At 41.2% G+C, this 24,620-nt stretch overlaps 1 protein-coding gene and 1 pseudogene across 2 annotated transcripts; both read left to right on the forward strand.

The window, feature by feature from the left end:
- Positions 1 to 288: 288 nt before the first annotated feature.
- LOC308367414 (transcription termination factor 1-like) lies at positions 289 to 4,710 on the forward strand (annotated as a pseudogene). The gene is made up of 9 exons: positions 289 to 987; positions 1,376 to 1,562; positions 1,769 to 1,847; positions 2,062 to 2,186; positions 2,580 to 2,787; positions 3,050 to 3,136; positions 3,512 to 3,577; positions 3,990 to 4,075; positions 4,580 to 4,710. The product of its transcript is annotated as a transcription termination factor 1-like (transcript).
- A 10,130-nt stretch (positions 4,711 to 14,840) lies between these two features.
- Positions 14,841 to 23,829, forward strand: LOC308367139 (zinc-binding protein A33-like; the record flags this gene model as incomplete). The annotated part of the gene is made up of 6 exons (XM_080840957.1): positions 14,841 to 15,233; positions 17,763 to 17,858; positions 17,963 to 18,193; positions 19,085 to 19,107; positions 19,193 to 19,311; positions 23,279 to 23,829. 6 exons carry the CDS (start codon positions 14,841 to 14,843, stop codon positions 23,827 to 23,829), a joined length of 1,413 nt encoding a protein of 470 aa, XP_080697083.1.
- Positions 23,830 to 24,620: the final 791 nt, after the last annotated feature.

Consider the following 24,620-nt stretch of genomic DNA (forward strand, 5'->3'; position numbering starts at 1 on the left):
AATTCAAAACTAGTTTAACGTTAGCCTGAACATTAGCTAGCTATTTTTGTTCAAATTACTGTACATGCCCAGCCATTGAACAAGCATATCTTGCTCGAGGAGAAAATACAGATGTGTAGATTTCATCGAAATACTGATTTAATTAATTTAACTCAATACGTATCTTAAATAAAAATCAATTATCACAATGAAATAAATTCTCAGATGACTTTTCCTCTCTACATTTTGAAGTAAAATGCAGATCTGTTTTAAGTGGCACAAAGATTCAGTGAAGACATATGCATGTCCATGTTCCTTTATTCACGCTGTTATAGGGGGAAAACCTACTTGAGGTGACCGTGGCGGAGGCAGAGTTGGTCCTTCATAAAAAGAACAAGAGCAAGAAGCAACTTTTAGAGGCGATGCCAGACGCCGGCAGTCCTACTGAGACAACCACTACGGAAGTTGACTCTCATAAGAAACAAACACAAAAAGAAGAAAACAAAGAGTGAGAAAGATGACTGTAGACCCGTCAAGAGCCAGTGTGACACAAGAGAAGGGCAAAACAAAAAGAAAAGAAAACACGATGCAGAGAACGTAAGTGTGGAACAAGAGGGTGCAGATGCTGCTGCTGCTCAGGAGAGAGAGGTGAAGAAAAAGAAGAAGAAGAAAAGGAGAATTGAAGAGCCAGACTGTCCTGGACAGACGACAGAAGCAGAGGTGGCACTCACAGCAGTGCAAACCAACCGTGAACCAGTCCCCCAGAAACGAGTGAAGCGCAAGGCGAAGGTCAGAAAGACACACACACAGCCTGCTGCAGAAACACACACTCCCACAGACGCACAGCTTCACCCAGATTATGTGCCTAAAGTGCATGTGCTGGACATTGACGATGCCATCCGGCAGGAGATCCTAGAGTTCCTGCCTCACTTCACGTTTTGCAACACCGTCATGGTTAAGTCTGTCATCAGGTACGACCTGCCCCGCTTCAGGGTATACAAGAAGCAAGGTGAGTAATCAAGCTTTATTTTAGCCATTGGGAGTATCCAAAGCCTGCAGTGCACTGTGAAACAGGGTGATTAAGTTTACATTTTGGGGCGAATGAGTTTATCTCTATTCAGGCCGTATGGAATATATGAGGCCTGCAGCAATGTTATGTATATGTTGCCCAGGATGTTTTCTCAGTGCATAGTTGCATGATTCTGGTATGGTATGTTATGACATCCTGAGTTAAACATGTCATACTGGGTTCATGTGTTGTCCATCATAGTTTAGATTTTTTGGTGGACTGTGTTTGAGAAGTTGAAGGACCACTGACCACTTCATGGATAACTTCCGTCATGTGATCAGGGGTTTTTGGGTTTACTGCTTTCCCTCTGCCCCCACCATGCTACAGGGACTCCCTCTGCGAATGGGGCGGTTCACCGCGGCCGAGAACAAGCAGGTGAAGCAGAACGTGAAGGACTTCCTAGACGTTTCCGGGATCGACAGCGAGTTCAAGCTTTTTAGACCCCAACGCTTCCCAGATGAGATGGTTACCATCAAAAGGCTGAAGAGGAAGTTCAACTTCGTCAAGAGTGTATGTGAGTATAGATATCAGATGTCATGTCATGTATGAGCATGAGCCATGTGAGTGACACAGGCAGAGTTTGTTCGGTGAGTGTGCCCACTGCTGGCATGCCGACAATCTTTTTTTTGAGATGTGACTTGTCAAATTGTATCGAGTGAATGTAACTTAGAGGTATACAACAGTCCAGCCTGCAGTGAATGGTGTCCTGTGCCTGAACAGGCACTGGGATCCCTCGTTCCTGGGATAATATACTACAAAGAGCCAGGAGGTACTGCAACAAGGAGAATTACAAGGGGAGGTAAACACAAACTTCTCAACAACTGGTTCTCTTTATAAAGAAATGTGCCCAGACAGACATTTTAATGTGGCCTAAGGTAACCTAAAGTTACTCCACCAGGTGAGCAGCACAGTGGGGTTCGGTGGGTGTGTGCTTGTGCGTGTACTTGTGCATGTGTGAGAGCAGCATCATGTTTTTTTTTTTTCAGTGTTATGACTGTGTCCCTCATCTGCAGGTTTACAGAGGATGAAAACAAGGACTTGAAGAAACTGTATAGGCAGCATGGGTCAAACTGGACAACCATATCAGACAAGATGGGCCGTAGTCGTACAGCCGCGAAGGAACGCTTTAATATGATGTGTGAGTGTTAAAGGTTCAGTCCGCAAGTCTTATCCCATACACTTGTTGTCAATTTCAGCAAATTGCTCCTCATGGTCCTCTAGCTGTCCTTTCAGTGTTTGCTCTGAAAATAAAGAATTCCAGCCATAAAACATTTCCAGGCAATCACTGCATTACTTCGGGGTTAGGCTGGAAGGGAGGGGTATAATGTGAGTGGCGGTTAAGCTTAAATATTAATAACCATTTTCCAGAATTGTGGACTACCTTTAAGATAATTGTGTGATTGGCAGCCAGCTAGATGGGCCGTACATAAACTGATAGACACAGGGTAGGTAGACATTAAAACTAATGCAGACGAAGTCTGTGAATACTGACCCAGTCTTGTTCTATGCTTTGACACTTTCTGTCCCTTAGCTGAGAATCATGGGGCATGGTCAGAGCCAGAGTTGAAGGTCCTCCTGACGTGCGTACACCAGCTGCTGCTGAAGAAGGCTGAGCCTGGAGGAGAGGGGGGTGACGGGTCTGCGGTCATCCAGAAAATGGACTTGTATAAGAAACTGACCTGGAATCGTGTGGCCAAGCAGGTCAAGACTCGCAGCTGGTTGTATTGCAAGCAGAAGTGGTGAGAGCTCATGTGACAGTCACATCACATGCCCACAAAACATGTTCAGTTCAGGTACATTTTTCTCTGACCGGCTGAATAATCCATCAGATCATAGACAACGCTAGCAGGAGTTTTCCTTCAACACAGAGACCATATGCAGATCGTGTGTGTGTGTGTGTGTGTGTGTGTGTGTGTGTGTGTGTGTGTGTGTGTGTGTGTGTCCTTGCCTTTGTGAGCTAAGAGAAACCGTGTTGATGCTCTCCCTGCCTGTGTTGTGTAGGATGACTTACCTAAATGGTAAAATAAAGACTGGTGGAAAGATCAACGGGAGGAAGAACATAGAAGGCCAGATCCAGTTGATCAAAGTGTATGTTTCAGACTCTAACTCTGGTTACGTGTAGATCCAGCTGATCAAAGCGAATGTTTCAGACGGTTACTATGGTTACCTGTCTGCCATCTTGTCCTGGTCCTCTGTCTCGCCCTCCTTGCCTCTGTCTGGTAGTCAAAAACAGATAACCACTAACTCTCATCCAAATGGCAACTTCCTTAAGCCTCACTTCTCAAGCTTCACCTCTCTCTCTAACTTTCTGTTATCGAAACAGCTGCATTAAGTAATACTCAAGATTTGATTTTCTATTGAAATATCTCCGTTTGAACATTCAAGAAATCCCACTTGTGTGAGAATCTCCTGTGATCACCTTATTTTAACCAAGTAAACCCAGTTTCTGTGTGCCCCGACCAGGATCAATGACATGGCTGTGGAGGAATCTTCAGACATAGACTGGGATGACCTCACTCATCTCTTTGGGTAAGGGGCTCATGTTAGCAAGTACATGGGAGACTGACAAGTGAAACGCTTCTGTTCTTGAGTGCTGATTACTTCCCGTCCTGCTAAGGTCATAATCAATATGAGTTGGCCTATTGGCATTGAAACTACTGTTTGACCTGGCTGTTAGACACAAGAATAGTGTATTAGTGTGATATTTAAGTGAATTGTGTGTTAGTGGGATATTTGAGTGAGTTGTGTGTTAGTGTGATATTTGAGTGATTGTGTGATATTTGAGTGATTGTGTGTTAGTGTGATATTTGAGTGATTGTGTGTTAATGTGATATTTGAGTAATTGTGTGATATTTGAGTGATTGTGTGTTAGTGTGATATTTGAGTGAGTTGTGTGTTAGTGTGATGTTGAGTTAAAGTTTCCTGTGATTTCTCTATGAAGCAACACCCCACCTTCCTACCTACAAAAGAAGTTTCACCGGCTGAAGGTGACCAAAGTACCAGACTGGAACAAGAAGTCTTTCTGTGGTGAGTACTGCCCCCTGCTGGTTCATGTATCTCTCTCGGTCATGTTTAATACTGTTGTCTGTTTTCTGGTGGAGTTTGCAAAAGTGACCTCGGGTTTGAGAAAAGCACTACATCATGAAAACAACACTTTCACAATGTCTTCCCTTCTCCTCTGCTTCTCCATCTTCTCCTTTCTTCTGTTTTGCTTTTTTTCCTCTGCCGCATTGTCTCTCTGTCTGTCCCCTTCTCTAACCTCCCTCTGTCTCTGATGGCATTGTCTCTCTGTCTGTCCCCTTCTCTAACCTCCCTCTGTCTATGATGGCATTGTCTCTCTGTCTGTCCCCTTCTCTAACCTCCCTCTGTCTCTGATGGCATTGTCTCTCTGTCTGTCCCCTTCTCTAACCTCCCTCTGTCTCTGATGGCATTGTCTCTCTGTCTGTCCCCTTCTCTAACCTCCCTCTGTCTATGATGGCATTGTCTCTCTGTCTGTCCCCTTCTCTAACCTCCCTCTGTCTCTGATGGCAGACATCATTGATTTCCTGTATGAGCAGACCCTGCCACAGCTGGAGGAGGAGCTGAAAGATTGTGAGGATGATGAAGAGCCCACAGAGCAGCGAGAGTCTTACAAGCTGTCAGAGATCTTCCCTGACCTCTGAACCACCCCAACACCACCCCCACTCACCACCAGCAGATGGACTCTTCCAAGCTGTCAGAGATCTTCCCTAACCCCAACACCACCCCTGCTCATCATCATAGATAAGGGTCACTCTTACATCTTTAAGAGATGTTCTCCAAACACTGACAATGCCCCCAACTCTTTTCTCGCCTAGAGACTATTTGTTTTCTTTTTTCTTGCCATGTTCCGGGTTGTTCGTATTTTATTCTTACGCACTTTTTTGTGCGTTATAAGGATTGTGACTGTGATTAATAACTCTGATTTCCCCATTAGGCTCAAAGCAGATCTGTTAGCCACGCAGATTTTCATTATACAAGCAATTATATTAGCGGCAACTGTGTGGATTTGTCATACAAATATAAAAATGGCCCGAAGCCCAACCGATGGATAAAGAGAAGTTGTTTGAGAAGTTTGAAACGTCAGTGACTCTTTGTGTCTGAATTAACATTTATTTGCGCAGGCCTTTTCCACAGAAGTTCATATGTAATATTTTCAGGAATGTCAAAGAGTGAAGAAAATATCAGTTTTGTAATGTTATACATTTCCTGAAACTGATGATGTATTTTTATACATTCAATAGTAAATCAAGGAGTTTTTAACCCAGTGTCTGTTGACCATTTTGTTTTATGTGGATTTTCTTCTGGTCACTAGTGGAGAAAGACATTAGTCATTTTCACCAGTTTTACTTCATCACAGAGTGGCATCACCGGTTAGCCCTTTGCCAACAGACTGGCCAAACTGTGTCAGTCACAATCGGGCTGGTCATATAGGCATTTAATCGGGCCATATAGGCATGTAATCGGGGCATGTAACCCCTGCTGTAGTCTCATATTAGTTGATGGAGCTGGAAGGGCTTCTGTGGCTTGACTATATACAATCAGTATAATAACCAGTGTGGGTAGAATATTAACAATCAGGATACACACTAGGATATTCATGATAGCAAGCTATTAACACTACTGTACTACTACTAAAAAATGATTGACACTATTGATATGAGTTACTTTTTTCTCGGTTTAAATATGCATCAAGTCTGGGCCTAGGGATATGTGAGGGGCCTTAGGGGCGATCGAGATAACTATCTACACTCATGCACACTGAAGGAGTGACCGAAATAACTATCTACACTCATGCACGCTGAAGGGGTGACCGAGATAACTATCTACAGTCATGAAGGGGTGACCGAGATAACTATCTACAGTCATGCCCAGTGAAGGGGTGACCAGCTGTTGACCAGAGCATGCAAGAACAAAGACTTCAAAGCTGGAAGTCTTTACAAGCCATTCTTAAACGCTCTTTATATGTCAGCCTTACCCTTGCCAAATCTGTCTCTAAAATCTGACTCTGTAAACAAGCCATTAATAACATACAGCCGCGGAAAAAATTAAGAGACCACTTCAAAATGATCAGTTTTACTATTTATTGGTATGTGTTAAAGTAAAATGTACATTTTAGTTTTATTCTATAACCTACTGGTAACATTCCTACCAAATTTCAAATAAAAATATTGTCATTTAGATCATTTATTTGCAGAAAAATTACAATTGGTCAAAATAGCAAAAAAGATGCAGTGTCTTCAGATCTCGAATAATGCAAAGAAAACAAGCTCATATTCATTTTTAAACTACACAATACTAATGCTTACACTTAGGAAGAGTTCAGAAATCAATATTTGGTGGAATAACCTTGATTTAAAATCACACCTTTCATGTGTCTTGGCATGCTCTCCACCAGTCTTTCACATTGCCGTTGGGTGACTTTATGCTACTCCTGGCGCAAGAATTCAAGCAGCTCGGCTTCTTTTCATGGCTTGTGACCATCCATCTTCCTCTTGATCACATTTCAGAGTTTCTTTTATGGGATTCAGGTCTCAAAATTGGGCTGGCCATGACAGGGTCCTGATCTGGTGGCACTCCATCCACACCTTTACTGGCCTGGCTGTGTGGCATGGAGCATTGCCCTGCAGGAAAAAACACTTCTCAGAGTTGGGGAACATTGTCAGAGCAAAAGGAAGCAAGTTTTTCTTCCGGGACAACGTTGTACTTTGCCTGGCTGAGGTTTGTAAAAGACCATAAGGATTGAAAAAGCGGACTGGAGGTTCTTCTAAGTTCGTCTTCTCTGATGAGTCTGATTTCACAGTAGGTGCAAGACTCTCTGGCTTGTAGGCCTCTCCAGGTCTCCGACACAAAAATCTTCAGTTCTTTCCATAGATTTTCAATTGGATCAGGTCAGGTGATTGGCTTGGCCTTTCTAGCAGCTTTATTTTCTTTCTCTGAAACCAATTGAGAGTTTCCTTGGCTGTTCATTGTCTTGCTGAAATGTCCACCCTCGTTTCATCTTCATCATCCTGGTAGATGGCAGCAGATTTTTGTTAAGAATGTCTTGATACATTTTTCCATTCATCCTTGCTTCAATTGTGTGACATTTGCCAGTACCATATGCTGAAAAGCAGTCCCACACCATGATGTTTCCACCTCCAAACTTCACTGTTGGGATGATGTGCAGTGCCATGTCTCCTACAAATATGGTGTGCATTATGTCATCCAAAGAGTTCAATTTTTCTCTCATCTTACCAGACTATATTCTCCCAGTATTTCACAGGCTTGTCCAAATTTCGTGCTGCGAACTTTAAACGAGCTTCAACATGCTTTTTCTTCAGCAATGGAGTCTTATGTGGTGAGCGTGCATACAGGCCATGGGGGTTGAGTGCATTACTTATTGTTTTCTTTTAAACAACTGTACCTGCAAATTCCAGGTCTTACTGAAGCTCTCCACAAGTGGTCCTTGGCTCTTTGACAACTCTTCTGATAATTCTTTTCACTCCTCTGTCAGAAATCTTGCGAGGAGCACCTGGTCGTGGCCAGTTTATGGTGAAATGATGTTCTTTCCACTTCCGGATTATGGCCCCAACAGGACTCACTGCAATATTCAGAAGTTTAGAAATGCATCTGTAACCAATGCCATCAGTATGTTTTGCAACAATAAGGTTGCAAAGGTCTTGAGAGAGCTCTTTGCTTTAAGCAATCATGAGTTGCTTCTTGTGTGACACCTTGGTAATGAGACACCTTTTTATAGGCCATCAGTTGGGATATTAATTTGCACTGACTAGGGGCCGGATTGCCTTCTAATTACTGAAAGATTCCAGCAGATGTTTTGGTTTTCCATGCCTTTTTGCACCTCCCTTTCTTCATGTGTTCAATACTTTTTTCCTGTGTTATTTCACATTAATACACATTACTTAATTTCTGAATGTATTTGGTTTTTTTCTTTGTATGTATGGATTACTTGGGTTGTTACCAACATGTGGTGACAATTTCATGTCAAAAGCACCTTTGGAAATATATTAACTGAGAAAAATGGCGGCGTGTTCAATACTTATTTCACCCGCTGTATATGTTATATCACCCGTCCTTGATTGAAGTTCTGTACTTAATTAAACATAATGTATGAACACTGTCAACTCATTTTGAATACTTAATCTAAAAGTGGACTGTGAGCTGTATGGTCATAATACAGTTTTCTTGCGAAAATACATTTCATTTTTTCTTTCAATCTTCCATCTGTCTGTCTTCTTTCAGATGGACCAAATAATCTGTCTGTCACTGAACACCTCACGCTTTGAAATGGGCAGTCAAGTACAGTTTGCAGTCCAGTTAACCTTGTTGCATCCAATCCCGCTATAAATAGTTATAGATGGTTCGGGGACACAAGTGGAGGAGGTGGACTGGACATACCAGAGGTATACCATAGAACCCTTTCAATTTTGGAGCGGATCCAAATAATGAGCTAGATTGAATGATGAATCAACATCCTTTCAACTTTGATCCATGTGACCAAGCTGAGGAGAGCACACATTTCCCACTTTTCCACTTTCAAAGTAAGTTCTTTTGCATGTAATTTTCTTTAATAAAACTTTTTTTGAGTATGAGTATTTACATGAATATGTTTCTATGATTAGAGATTACAATTAGAGAGTTTTGGGGAGGTTGTCTCAGTTACCAGGCTACAACTTGTCACAAATCAGGGGGAGAATTAAAACATCTGAGGAGAACGAAAATGTCCAAATGGCAGAAAAGAGGGCAACAAAGAAGAGTGACATCACAGAGGACTCATCATTAGATGAGAAAAAGTGTTTCTGGTTCAGTCAGCCAAAAGAGACGGAGGCTCAGTCTGTGAGATACGGCATTCTGAATTGACTCTGATTCTGATTGATTCAACAAACGGTTGGATACTTTTTGTTGAGTCCAGTTAGTTGTATATTTTTAGTTTGATATTCCAATGTGACAACTTACCCAATGTGTGAGTTTACTCCCTCATAGGGCAAGTGCAAACTCTTAAGATAATGGTTTGTAATTTTCACTGTGATTAAATAATACATATAAAATATGGGCCCAAGATTAAGATCTTCACTTGGTCTTTTAACATGTTCAGCATTATGACATCTTGTTAACAGTGATTGTGAGGAAAAAATAATAGCGTGAACACATTGCATTCTCCCCCTTCTGAAATGCTGGTATGAGTGCAATAGTTTACATTTACCAATAAACATTAGCCAATGACTTCACCTGCAATGACTATTTGATCAGCCAAACCTTTCAATGGGTGTTCATGTGCTAGCTTATGTCGTTGAATATCATTCATTTTGGTGTAATAAAGATAAAGTAATTAAGGCCACATTTGTTGTGACATTAAATTTGGTCTGTAGAGTTTTCATTGAGCAATAAATAGGGTGGTGCACAAAATATAATGAGTTAAGATCGGTGTCAACTTAAATTGAGTAAAGGGTATAACATTTCTATATTAATGTAGTGTTAACAGTAACAATTGCTAATATTATTGAATTTGAATTCTAAAGATCTTGAAGTACAGTAACAGACTACAATTACTCAATTACTATGCACCACTGGTGACCCCCAAAATAAGATATATTTTTTGTATCTGTCAAGTTATAAATAAATAATCAACAGTGCTGCATTTAGCTGCATCTTTGAAAGTAAAGACCAAACGTCGGAGGCAATAGTCAATTTAACAGCTTTTACTGACGAACTGGCATAAAGGGAAAAGAACATCCCTAAATATCCCCAAAATGTTCTCATGTATACAAGTTACAGAGCAGGGTAAGTCAAAAAAAACAAAATTCACCGCTAACATCTTAACACTGAGAAGAGAATGAGGGCAGACAGGTAGCTTGTATAGGCCAACATGTCACGAGGCTCAGGCGAAAATAGTAACATACAGATCAGTCACAGGTGAAGTAAGAAAATGTGCTGTATACCATAAACAAGTCCTGAGGACCCCTTATGGCTCAAAAGGGAATGACAGTTAGTTACCAAAAAAAGTTCGTCGCTGAAATTCCAGTCGATTGTCTATATGGCTTTGTTTTATGAAGAACTAGAGTCTTCAGAGTGTAATAACATTTTTGTCGGGTTCCGTGCCACGGTTCAACACGTGATCATGCTACACCAATGAGAGGGCTGCTTTTTGTCAATAGAATGACAAGATGGCGGCTCCCGTGTAGTTACATTCAACGTTGAAACGTTACCAGTAGGGGAAGACACCTGAACATCCTCACAAGTGGGCTACATTAATTCTAATTAGTGCTGTATACATAGCCGCGTCCAAGAAGAACAATGAGGCAAATATACGATTATGTTATGTTTATGTTAAGTAATTTAGATCAAGTTTGACATACATGGGAATACATCTTATTGACTGGGTGTTTAACATGGACTGTGAACACCCAGCACACCGAAGAAATCAAGGCAGACTGTACTTCCTATGTCAGCTGAGGAAGTTCAGAGCATCCGCACCCATCAGCTGTGTGTCCTGACAGCATCACTTGGTATGGGAACTGTACAGCCTGTGACTGCAGCACCGCATCATCAGAGCATCTCCATGTTCTGCAGGAGACCTACAAGAAAAGACTACCTACCAGGTCCCAAGGTATTGTAAAGGATTCCTAACATCCTGACCATGGACTTTTCAAAACACTGAGGTCAGGCAAACGTCTCTGCTGCTACAAGACCAGAACAGAGAGACTGAGGAGGAGCTTCTTTCCTCAAGCATTCCGTATCCTGAACACACACAATGACTATAAACATCACTTACAACTTTTTTTCACACTTGCACATGGACTGTACACACACTGCACTTTAAACTTCCTTTTGCTATCTTGATCTTTCTTTCTTCACGCTCCCACAGAAAAAACAGCAGTATTTCTATGTATGTGACAAATAAACCTGTGTCATTGTATCAATAAAAGGCACTAATTGTACTTATAACAATGACCATCTGTTTGTTCATTCATTTATTCATTCATTCACTCTTCCAAAAATGAAAACAACACTGATGAACCATAAAAACACTCTTTATGAACACGAAACATGATATATAAAACTGTACAAAACTGAATAAGAAATAACAGATTAAGGACACTCAGTCCCCACTGTCAGTGTCAGGACAGTTATCTTCCAGTTCCTCAGATTCTTTTGTGTTGGCAAAATTACAGCAATGACATAGGTCTGTGCAACACAATCCTGCGGAAAAACAGGAACATCTGTCTGTCGCAAAGGCACCTTTGCAGCATCAGTGTATCACATGCAAAACACTGTCAGGGGCCGGATTTCTAGTCATCCAGGTGACGTGCAAGTTCCCATCCTCTATTTGCCAACCATATCCAGCAGGCGATGGAGCACTTATATTTTGTTTGAGACAGGACCTCATTACTGCAGCCTGGTAGTTTGCCCTTTTGCAGTGCTGATGGAGGGCATCAATGGTAGGGGGAATGGATAATTCTGGCAAGGCTGATTATGCGATACAGAAAGCCTTGTACCTAGCTTCATTTACATTTTCAGCAGCTGGCTGATCATATAAGTGGCATACATACTGGCAAAGAAATGCAAATGTTGACTGCTCCAAGTTAAAGTTAGTACCAAAACTTTATATGCCTTTAGGTACTCATCTTTCTCACATGCAACAGAAAATGTCTTTCTTTTTCCTATAAAAGGCACTTGTGGAGTCACACCCAGAGAATGTGTGAATTCAGATCAAGGCTGAACACACACTGGTTCCAAGAGCTGATGACACCTGGGTAATGTCAATGATACGTGTCCTGTTGCCAGTCCCTGTGAAAACAAGCAAACAGCACTTTAAAATGTAAGTCATCAGCAATGTTGGCAAAATGATCCAGTGTTGGCTCCTCAGAGGCGCCTATAATCCAGTTTACTAGATTGTAAAGCGCAAGGGGAACAACAGTTTGTGCGTCAGTGACATTCAAATTTTCAGAGGTTGGAGGCTATGGGCATGACATGCCAGGAGTGTCACTAAGATGTCTTTTCAAGAAGAACGCTGCTGTATATAGTGTCCTTGCGTCATTCCAGGAGTGTCACTAAGATGTCTTTTCAAGAAGAACGCTGCTGTATATAGTGTCCTTGCGTCCTTGCGTCCTTTTGGGTTGTTAGGAATTTTGTTTTCCCTTTTTCAGTCTCACTGTCTGCCTGGCTCAACTCACTAGACTGTGTGGTTTCTGCACCTGATGGAGAAGTTAGCATGTCCACGAGTATACTGGTTGACAGGGTCTCTGCAAAAACCAGCTTGCAGATGTTGCGCTTGGTGGGAATTTGAAACACCAGCTGGGGGAACTCACGAGTCAGCCTCCTCTTCAACATATCCTGTCTGCAATACAACAAAAAATGTACATTTAAGAGTCACAGGAGTATCATGAAAAGTGAGTGGTGGAGTGGAACAAGACATTACAGGCCAGAACCTATCTGCCATACAGCACATTTAACAGCAAAGATGCCCAAGAAAGGCACACGAGATCACCAACCACACCACACACACACACACACACACACACACACACATATCAGCTGTTCTCTTGGTTGCCAACTGGTACATGTATGTGCAAACTGCAGACTTAGAAACAGTTTATCATGCCTGTCACACACAAGTTGTGTAAAGCTGGACTTGCACATGACACATATTAGGACTTGAGGAAAAATGCATTGCTGTTACCTTCATTTGCTTTCACCAGTTCAATGAAGGCCTTCCTCAGCTGGTCCATTCTGAGCACCTCTTGGTTGACAAGCAGCCTTTGGCGAATGATCCACTCACAGAATATTGTATAGCTGATATCAAACATGGTCTCATTCATAAAACACATATGAATGAGAAGTAAAGAAATGAATAAGTGTTGTGATTGTGTGCACATACAACAGAATGCAGATGAAATGTTTACTTAAATATCGTATAGCTGACATGAAACATGGGCTCATTCCTTAAACACATATGAATGAGAAGTAAAGAAATGAATAAGTGTTGTGATTGTGTGTACATACAATACTGTATACATACTATGTCCAGTGACCAAATGCTGGCTGTGTATAACCCCTGTTGCTTCCTTTCCCCTTCTGCCACACAACCCTTCCCCGCTCCGCTTTCCCCCCGTCCCACCTTCCTGTCTCCACCCGGCCAACCTCAAGCAGATGGGTTCCCCCTTATGTGGCGTGGTTCTGCTTAAGGGTTCTTCCTGCCCAACAGGGAGTTTTTCCTTGGCCCTGTTGCCGTTGTGCATGCACTAAGGGGGTTTAGGCTCTGGGCTCTGTAAAGCGCCTAGAGGCAATTGTAATGTTATGGCGCTATACAAATAAAATTGAATTGAACAACAGAATGCAGATGAAATGTTTACTTAAATATCGTATAGCTGACATGAAACATGGGCTCATTCCTAAAACACATATGAAGGAGAAAAGAAATGAATAAGTGTTGTGATTGTGTGCATACAACAGAATGCAGATGAAATGTTTACTTATATAATGTAAAGTTAGTAGCTCCTTGTTCTTTCTCTGGTTTTTTTAGGCTTCGTCAAAAACCTGGTGTACCAATTGTAACAGCCTTTGTGGTACTGCACCCCCAGAGCCAAACAATCTTTGTCTTTTATATGCAAAAGAATACTTTGGTTGTCCTTTAACTCGGCAGCTTTCTGCAATTGGCCTTAATGAAACAAAAAGGATGGCTCAATGAGTTTGTTGACACATCTCTCACACATAATTGTACCTTTCAGTCACTCAACCACAGTGTGTGTGTGTGTGTGTGTGTGTGTGTGTGTGTGTGTGTGTGTGTGTGTTTGTGTGTTTACCTGCTGTTAATGTTTCAGCCTTTGACAGAGGATCCCTTTTTCGATTGCCTCTTAGGTAGATAAACTTCTCCTTTTTTTTGTCTTTCCCCCTTTGCGATTGCAATTTTGTCCGTAAATCTACGGTAGCACGTGTGAAGGAAGCCAGCATCCTCAGGAATATTGTCAAACTCCACATCAACACAGTGTTTGAAGTTCTCACCCTCCAAACCGAGACACTTGTGTAGGCTTGTCCTGTATGTATTCCATCGCAGTGGTGAAATGATGTACATTCTCGTGCTTGACTGAAGTAATATGCATATAACATAGGCATTTGCGTTTGCCTTCCATTTTTTAAAGAGTTTTTTAAGACGCTTTGGTATATTATCTTCCTCGTCTGTAGTTGTCGTCCGCAGTGGTGGTCGCCATCTTGCCACTTTGTTGACAAAAAGCAGCTACCTAATTTAATTGGTGTAGCATGATCACATGTCGAACCGTGGCACGGCTACCGACAAAAATCTTATTACGCTCTGAAGACTCTAGTTCTTCATAAAACAAAGCCATATAGACAATCGACTGAAATTTCAGCGACTAACTTTTTTTTGGTAACTAACCACGACTCGTTCTTTTTTATAAGCTAAAGATTGTGTAGATGCCAGACAGTGGAGCGGCATTCATTTTCTAAAGGACTTTTCGCGCTTCACCTTGCCGCCTATAAGGGGTGCATGCACTAACCACAGAACCACCCAGCAGTATCGAAAGGGCTGCTGTTCACGTGGCCAGCCTTTTAGGGGGAAACCATCAGTCCTTTGCCACAGCATATGCTGTATTTACGGAGAAGATAAACACATAGACAAGAAACAGTGGCGGTGAAGACTGGAATATGTCTTGAAACATTCTCTCTTTTATTTCAGTGAATTTTCGCGGGTTTTCAAACAAAGGTGAACGCAAAGACTGTTAGGCATAGTTGGAGCGCAACTGCAACTACCAGACAAATGGCTTCCAAGTCCTTTTCAGAAGAGGATTTCTCCTGTCCTGTGTGCTTGAATATCTACAAGGATCCTGTTATTCTGAAATGTACTCACAGCATCTGTTACTGCTGCCTGCAGGAGTTCTGGGAAACGAAAGGCTCCAGGGAATGTCCAATCTGCAGGAGAAGGTGCTCAAAAGAGCAGTATCCTCTCAACCTGGTTCTAAAGAACTTGTGTGAGAGTTTTCAACAGAGAGAGGAGAACAGTCATAGAGAACCAGTCTGCAGTCTGCACCGTTCTGAACTCAAGCTTTTCTGTGGAGATGACAAACAGCTTGCGTGTTTGGTCTGCCGAGACTCAAAACTCCACAATAACCACAACTTCAGTCCTATCAGTGAAGCAGCACCTGAGCGTAAGGTAGGATAAGTTGTCATTATTTGTTTTCGTATTGTCAATGACGTTGGAAAACCATATAGATTTTCTTGGTAAAACATCACTCAGAAACCCACTTCAGCTGATAGTCGTGTGGTTGCTGTAGTGTTCATCTCAAACCACTAGATGTCATCATGTCCCTTTTGTCATCTTTCTTCTCTACCGATGAACCGTCTTGCATGACCTCCTCTCCATAAGTCTGCACCTACTGTACAAAAACACCTTTTACAATTACAGTTATCATATTGCCTTGAACACTGTTGGAATCACCTTGATCAAGATATCAAAATTACCGAAATAAATGGTTTCATTGTAACCATTTTAGAATGTAATGTAAAAAAAAGTAAAAAAAAAAATCATAAACCATTCATAATCACTTAACAATGTATTTATATAAAAAATGGTTTAACATTATTGATGGGCATAAAACAATAAACAATTTCACATTTAACTAAGAGCTTTTATTATTAAGAACAAAGCAAAATAGTTAAATTCATTATTGATTCCCTTGACATGAAGTCTATTATATCTTAATGTGTATATATATTATTACGTTTACCTTAAGTCTTCAGATTGTCTTTCACAATAAACATAGTCTCACGCTCATAAGTGTCTCAAACGTTTCTGTATTCTTAAACCCAAACAAACAAACAAAAATTGCGGTGACAAATTGTCACGCATTACTCACAAAATACCGACCACCACATGCGTATTGTCCATTGTCCACGGTGATCTTATGTCCATCCAAAGAACAAATATCCAAAGAAGAAAATCTGGAGTAATCCGTGTGGAAAAGGTTAAGTCCTTAATAGGGATGCATACCTAAACCCACGTTCAGGTTCAGGTCCGAATTCGAATCCAGAGGTTTAGGTTCAGGTCCGGACCTAATAAGTCCGGACCCGAACCCATGGCATATTTGAATATATGAACTGTTTAAAGTATACTATTAATATAAATACATACAAAACATTTGGCTTCAAACTACAGGGTTTTTTTTTTTTACTTCAAACTATGAACATTATATTAACTGTAAACAACAGTTTATAGTCTACTTAAATAAATATAAATAAGTACAAAAAACAAACACACACACACTCTGCACACACTACAGCTTCAAACTCATTTTGCAAAAATATGAGCATATTTGCCTTTGGAGTCAAAAATGTATTATTTTGTTTGTAGTGTATTATTTATTTTAATGAAATTTCACCATTTCTGATTTGTTTATATCGATTTTTTCTATCTGTTTATAGTTAATCTTTTTACTTGAACACACTGAGTACGAGAAAATGTGCACTGCCCCTTTAAGAGACTATTATACGTTTTGCTGTGATCTCCGTTTATTTGTCAGTCTGAGGTTGCTGATTTGCTGTTGACCTTCTCTCCTCTTTACACGCAATTGTTGTGTTGCATTTGCTGCACGTCGCGATGTATGAATCTTTTTGTGCAAAATACAGCCACACTTTTGACCGTTTACCTTTCGGTATTTTCTCTGTTAAAAGGTTTATGGCTAGCTCTGTTTGTTCTTGTTCTGTGACATGCTGCCTGCTCTTCATTGTCATACGACTGTTGCTATGAAAACACCAATGAGCGACACAGGACAACGTTTATAGTGGGAGCTAGGGCAGTTGTAAATGTGCCCCACGAAATCTGCCTGGCAAAAAAATACAAAATAATTCATACAAATCATACTTACACCACTAACGTTACTGCTAGTTAGCTATCGCTAGTTTTCTACTGTTTTGGAAGCAGCCCCTGTGTTTCATGTTGCAGCCTGAAATAATTCATGTTTATAAGACAACATTTTACATAAGTTTTCAAGATTTAGCTGCATGATTTGTTGCTGTTATTTATTTAAATCGGCTCAGGCACCGAAATCTGCGTGACATTTCGGTCTGGGTGCGTAACAGTATAGGAATGTCTTTTTCCACCGCGAATTTCAAGGTGGTCTAGAACGAAAATATAGTAGGATATAGTATGTGAGTGCTAGATTTTTTACAAGTCCAGTACCGAATCACTGGGGTTTCGGTTTTTCTGGACCTGAACCTAAAAGTTTTTACAAGTCCAGAACCGGTCCGGCGTACCGGTACGCATCCCTAGTCCTTAATAGTCCAACGGTGGAGAAACCCACGCTCCCGGTCTGTGTGCTTGTCTCCAACGCCAGTTCCCCGGTTGACCTCTTCGTGACCTCTTCATTTTTAATCACCCAGTGTTCTAAATAACCCCCCATTGACGACATGACGAAATAACATATATAATCGTGTGAAAATAAATAAACAAAGAAGTAGAAATAAAATATACATGCTCGTTCATCACAATATGTACAGTATATGTGTGTGTTAAACGTATATGTAAATATGTCATCCTCAGCGCACTATTAACACTGCGGAGAGCAGAGCCATCTAATGGATCACAATCAGCACAATCAGCTACTGAGCCAAACATCGAGACGTATAGAGAAATGTTGACAGTTAATACCTAATAATGTGTTATTGTATTATGTGTTCATAACAGGAAGAACTAAGGATCAAACTGAAGCTCCTACAGGAGAAACTGGACAACTTTAAACAAGTTAAAACAACCAGTGATGCAACTGCCCAACACATAAGAGTAAGAGTTATGTATTGTTTCTTTTAAAACAACGCTACATATAACATAAACTCATATCATATATCAACTAAGACACCTTTATGCGATGACATGTGCTATTACAGGTCCAGGCCCAACACACAGAGAGGCTGATCAAGGAGCAGTTTGAGAACCTTCACCAGTTTCTACGAGCTGAAGAGGCAGCCAGGTTAGCTGCACTGAGGGAGGAAGAGGAGCAGAAGAGGCAGATGATGAAGGAGAAGATTAAGGAGATGAGCAGAGAGATCTCATCTCTTTCAGACTCAATCAGAGCCATAGAGGAGGAGATTGGAGCTGATGACATCACATTCCTGCAGGTAGGGCCCATGCTTTATCCTTGTTAGTGAACCTCTAACACCAACATCTGATTATGGAGTCTACAGAGTAAACCTCATGCTTATGATGAGATGAGGAAGAGAAAGATCCCAACATACACTCACACATGTACACACACACATACACAAACAAACAGTTGGAACACCTGGAATGTGTCCATTGTGTGATTTTAATCAGGAACTTGCGTAAACAGTCAGCCTCTCCTCTAATCAATATGTAACTTCAGCTTGATGTCACCTTTACTTCGCCCCCTGAACTAGAGGACAGTCTTGCATGCATTACTAGCCATTTCCCTCTTCTAACCTGGCATCAAAATCACACAGATTACTCATACTCTTAACATAGCTGCACACACAAGGAGAAGACATTGTGCTTCACTTAGACTCGTCCTTTGTTCACATTACATGTATGTTAACAGACGTTCACACACATGTACGCGGAAATAAGGAACACACACACACACACACACACACATCACATGTATGTTAACAGACGTTCACACACATGTACGTGGAAATAAGGAACACACACACAGACACACACATTCTTTCTGGCGCACTCCTAACAGTGCACACTCAAGCACATTCGAGCACACACACCCTCTATTTGACAAACACACACAAACACGCACGCACACACACACACACACACACACACACACACACGTACACACACACACACACACACACTCCCCTTAAGTTATTATTAACCTAATTTAGTAAGGTTAAATACTGGTTGTTTGATTTCTGATAATTTTGGGCACACACACAAACACACACTCAGGCTATCCAAACATGAGCAAATATTTTTGATAGACTTGACTAAGATGTGGAGCAATGATGCCTAACCCAACTTCCTCTTTAATTTCACAGAACTACAAGAGCACAGTGGAGAGGTGAGTGATCTGCCTCCTGTCTCTCTCTTCTCTGTGGTTCTGAACCCAGACCCACAGCAGCACTGACTCCTGAATGTTATTCCAGAGTCCAGTGCAAACTGCAGGATCCAGAGAGGGTTTCAGCAGCTCTGATCAATGTGGCAAAACACCTGGGAAACCTGAAGTTCAGAGTCTGGGAGAAGATGAAAGAGATTGTTCAATACAGTGAGTTATGCTGCGCATTATTATGAGGGGCCATGAGGGACATTATTCAGAATACACACACACATTCTCATTTCTGCTCACAGTTCTCGTTTAGTCTTGTTTAGGTGTATTGACGCCACAGACATTCTGAGCTGCAGGCTGAGCTCTTTGCTGTTTAGCAGGTTTTACATGAGGCCACACAGCAGGGAGATCAGCTCCCATCCCATGTAGGTGGAGGCTTTTTTCCTTTTCATCATGTTGATCTACAGCAGGGGTCGGGAACCTTTTTTGCCTGGAGAGCCACTTTTACCATTTAAAAAAAAAAAAAAATTGTATCTCAGAAGAGCCACCAAAAGACAGTTACGAGAAAAAGTTTGGATATTTAACTAACAGTTACTTTTATTCAACAGAGTTGTTTTAAAGGCACCCAGTGCAACTTTATATAAACATTCAATGAAAAATAAATATTCAATTTCTAGTCTTTTTTACACGTAATAAGTTTCAATAACTCCATACCATTACATATCGACATTCAAGGAGCAAAGATGAGACGTCGTTGTGTGGTGAGAACTGATAGAAAATCGTAAACAACAACAATCGCCGGTGGGGAGGGGCAATTTTTCCATTGACTGGAACCCTGCTTTATTTATTGCGGCACCAATAAATAAAGAAAATGGATTTTCTATCAGTTCTCACCACACAACGATGTCTCATCTCTGCTCCTTGAATTTCGATATGTAATGGTATGGAGTAGGGATGCAAATTATCGATTAATTAATTAATCATTAGTTGATAATGTTATCGATCGACTTTCGATTAATTGATAAGCGGCGTTTTTCACCTGAGTTTCAGTGCTTCAATAGGACCTTTAAAAATACCAGCTAAATAGTTGAGTTATTATTATATTACATTACATTATGATAATTCTATTCTATTCTATTCTATTATACATTCCTCAAGTAATTATGCATTAGGAAAAGAAAGCAGAAAAGTTTTTTATGGTATAACAAAATCCATTCATTAATTTAAAAAAAGAAATAAATGATGGACTGGCTCAGTTCTTGCATTTGAAACAGACATAAAACAAAAAAGAATAGAAGAAATTAAATTGAGCCAAACAGAATATTATTGAGCCTATAGATTATGAAGAAACTGCATCTAGGCTATTACAAGCTTAATAACCAACACAACTCTCTAAAGTTTAACTCGCGCTCACGGTAGTGAGGGATAGAGTAGTTACATTCTTAATGACAAGCCATCAGGCAAAGGTAAGCTAGCCCGCTAACGAGCTAGGTATCTAATCATTAAGCCTGAGTGAGCTAGTCCGCTATCAAGCTAAATAGCCAACTCAACTCATACTTACTTACTAACTCTCATGAGCCAAACTCGCGGGCACACGTTAGCGCGGGAGTAGACAGAGATATTCACGTTCATAGCAAAGTGAGCTAGCCCGCTAACGAGCTAGGTAGCTAACTCTATTAAGTCTCAGTGAGCTAGCCCGCTAACGAGCTAATATCTAACCTGAGTTTTAAGACTATAAGCCTTAACTCGCGGCAGTAAGAGAGAGAAGGTATAATACAGTGTAGCTGTGATTTTAGGTTGACCAGGTGAACTGTTGGTGCCATGAAGGACAGCAGCATGCACGGTGTTCAAATGATAACTGAGTGAGCTAGTGGAACTATTGTATTTCAATACCGCATTACACAGAGAACATTTGTTTTCAACCGATCTCTCGCGCTAGCGCCCTCTAGCGATTAATCGTGATTAATACATTTTGATCGAGCAACCTCTTGATCGACAATTAATCTAAAGTCGATTAATCATTTGCATCCCTAGTATGGAGTTATTGAAACTTACTACGTGTAAAAAAGACTAGAAATTGAATGTTTATTTTTAAGCCTCGAAAGTTGCACTGGGTGCCTTTTAAATACATTTTCTACTAGTTTTAAAAGTTATTGTACTAGTAACTTGAAATGTAAATGGCTTTGGGAAATGACAGAAGTTAACAACGTTACAGCGTAACAACGACATGAAGTTAGACTTGCTGATGGCCTTGTAGTCTGGCTCATATTCAGTGAGGTGAAGCTTCATGCAAGCATTGTGGCTTTTGTCGTTTAAACGCGAGCGCAGGTTCGTCTTTATATTTTTCATATGCGAGAAAGATTTATCATTCGCATGCATAAGTGGAACCGAACAGCAATACTAACATATTTCAATGTGCGGTATTTAATGGGCAGTTCATTCCAAGTTTTTAGAAGCAGTTCGTCTTGAGATGGAAGCTTTCCCATGTCAGTCCACTTGTGTTTGCTCGCAAGCTGTGCTCGCTGACGTGCGATTCCTTCCAGCTGATCGTTCAGTGATTTGAACTTGCCCACCCAGATGCCAGACGAGGTCAGGTCGGCAACCTCTATTTCGTAATCGCGATAGAAACACCAGGGATGCAGGGAGTTCAATTAAATAACTCAGATAGACCTACGTATTTGCCACGAAGCCTTGTCATTTTAATATAACTAGTATTGACTGTTACTTAAGCCTTCTACTAGGCCTAGGCTGATCCATTGATTACACGTTTTTTTTCTCCGAATTTTTCTCCAACCCATTTCTTCCGAGAGCCCCGGCCGTCAGCAAAAGAGCCAGTGGTGGCTCGCGAGCCATAGGTTCCCGACCCATGATCTACAGCATGGAGTTCCAGGAGTGAGTCCAGTGCTGGAGACTGGAGTGGTGATCAAACCTCCTCATACTCTTTCATCCTGCCTCTGGTGTGACACGCAGGCCCTTTGCTCAACTCCGTTAAGACCATAACAGAGGTTATAGCTCTGGCTTCATTATGAGTGTAAGGTTAGGGAACAGGTGGTTGAAGGGGCTGGGAATGTTCTATTGTATGTTGGAATGAATATCACAATACAGCAAAATAGACAAATTATATTATCCTGATTCTTTTGCTCAAACTTAATTTTGTATGATAACATCTTTTATACTTCTGTACTTACGTGACCTATTCTTGTAGTGAATGCAGATTGGTTTGAGTCAGCTCGAGTCAAAATTGTCTTAACAATAAATTCCATTTCGAGTTGAAACTGATATAACAACACTGGTCCAGAAGATCACTGCAGGCCTTGCACTGCACTGCATCCTTCTTTCTCTTTGAAGATCACTGCAGGCCTTGCACTGCATCCTTCTTTCTCTTTGAAGATCACTGCAGGCATTGCACTGCATCCTTCTTTCTCTTTGAAGATCACTGCAGGCCTTGCACTGCACTGCATCCTTCTTTCTCTTTGAAGAGCTGCATTTTCCTAGTCTGGGAAGTCCCGCCCCTCTTCTCCGGCCAATTTGATTTTGCCTCTGAAGTGGGTCTGGCAAACTTCGGATAGCCGTTCATTTCAACATTTCCAGACTCTCTGGAACCAATCACAAACTGGCTTTTGGCTACCCGGCACGCCATTGGCGGATTTAAAATAACCACGTCAAGGTAACAAAACCGAAAGCAAAGAGAAAGCACAGCAAAACTATATACTGCTCTCGCGGCTGTCTTGGATGATTTCAAAGGCAAGTTTTCTTAGAACAGAAAATAGAACAGAAACCTGCTCTGGAACAATTCATACAGAAAAAAGATGTGTTTGCTTTATTACCGATCGTTGTATAGTATCGTTGGTCTGATTGGTTAAAGGCTTGTCCAATTACGTGAGTGAAGTGGACCTCCATTTAGTACTTCGCCAGACTAACTGAGCAAATGAAATGCAGTGAAGGGGCGGGGAATTCCCAGACAAGCATTTTCCCTCACAGGGTGGTGTCACGTTCAGTGTTTTTAACCCATGTATCCACTGGCTTCAAATAGTGAACTTTCCAATTAACACAATTTTGAATTGGTGTGAATGTTAGTAAACCAATTTGAGTAGTTTGAAAACATACACACACACACACACACAAATGGAAATAACAATTAAGTCTTGACTGAATTCTCATGTGTCCCCTCTCTCTCTCTTTGTAGCTCCTGTGACTCTGGATCCCAACACTATTTACCCAACACTCATCCTGTCTGAGGATCTGACCAGCGTGATGTACAGTAAAGAAGCACAGCAGCTGCCTGACAACCCAGAGAGATTTGATGAGTGGGTCAACATCCTGGGCTCTGAGAGCTTTAACTCAGGGACACACTGCTGGGATGTGGAGGTTGGGGACAACAGGCATTGGGATGTGGGTATTATGACCGAGGTAGCTGGGAGGAAGGGAGATATTGGCCTTTCAAGTGGATGTTGGTATGTGGGGTACAATCAGGGTGAATATAGAGCAATGTCTACCGCATTATTAGCTGGTCAAGGTTTTCCCATTAAAGTACAGCAGAAACCCCAAAGGATCAGAGTGCAGCTAGACTGGGGCAACGGAAAGTTGTCATTCACTGACCCTGATAAGAACACACATCTACACACTTTCACACACCCTTTCAATGAGAGAGTCTTTCCCTTCTTTGGTACTCAGTGTACACATGTCCCACTGAAGGTCTCTAGTAGGTTGATAAGCAAAAGGACCCGAGTCAGTTGAACAGATATGGTAACAGATCATTGTCATTCACATCTTATTCATATCACAAATTTTGAGTTCAATGTCATAGACAGCACTAGGATGGTTATATTGGATCTAGAGAAGTGTTCTGAGGTAAATTAATTCCTCTATGTACTATTTGACGTTCTGCATACGTGTAATTTTATCGATAATAAACTTTTAACTGAATTCCGAAGATCTGTCTCACCTGTTTCATTTAAGGTGATTTCCACAACATGGCGATATGCACACCTTGTAGACATGACATGTTCCTGAATCCTGGTCATACTGAGGTAAATGTGAGGAGAGAATCTCCAGTCAGTTAGAGAAATGAAGGGAGAGATGGGACAGAGTCTGATTTCCACAGGCATTATGTGCGTGTGTGTGTGTATACTATTAACAATCAGTATAACAACCAGTGTGGGTAGAATATAACCAAACAGTATAACCAATTGGATATTCATGATAACAACCTATTAAAACTACTATACTACAGGGGGACACTGAGGCGCAAGCCAATAAGCCCCCCCATTTATGGGCTTCATTGCCCGTGGGGACACAGGTTCGATTCTGGCCTGCTGTCGTTCTCCCAATCCTCTCCCCATGTCTTCTCCACCTCGCTTCCTGTCCACAACTCTTCACTGTCCTGTCCAAATAAAGGCATAAAAGCCCAAAATAGATAAACTACTATACTACTACAAAATGATGTACACTACTGATATGAAGTACGTTAGATGCACTCTATGTTTAAACATGGGCACAGTGATCCAATCCATAGGATGGCTGTGGGA

This window comes from Sprattus sprattus (genome assembly GCF_963457725.1).
Source record: "Sprattus sprattus genome assembly, chromosome: 6".
NCBI classification, from domain to species: domain Eukaryota; kingdom Metazoa; phylum Chordata; class Actinopteri; order Clupeiformes; family Clupeidae; genus Sprattus; species Sprattus sprattus.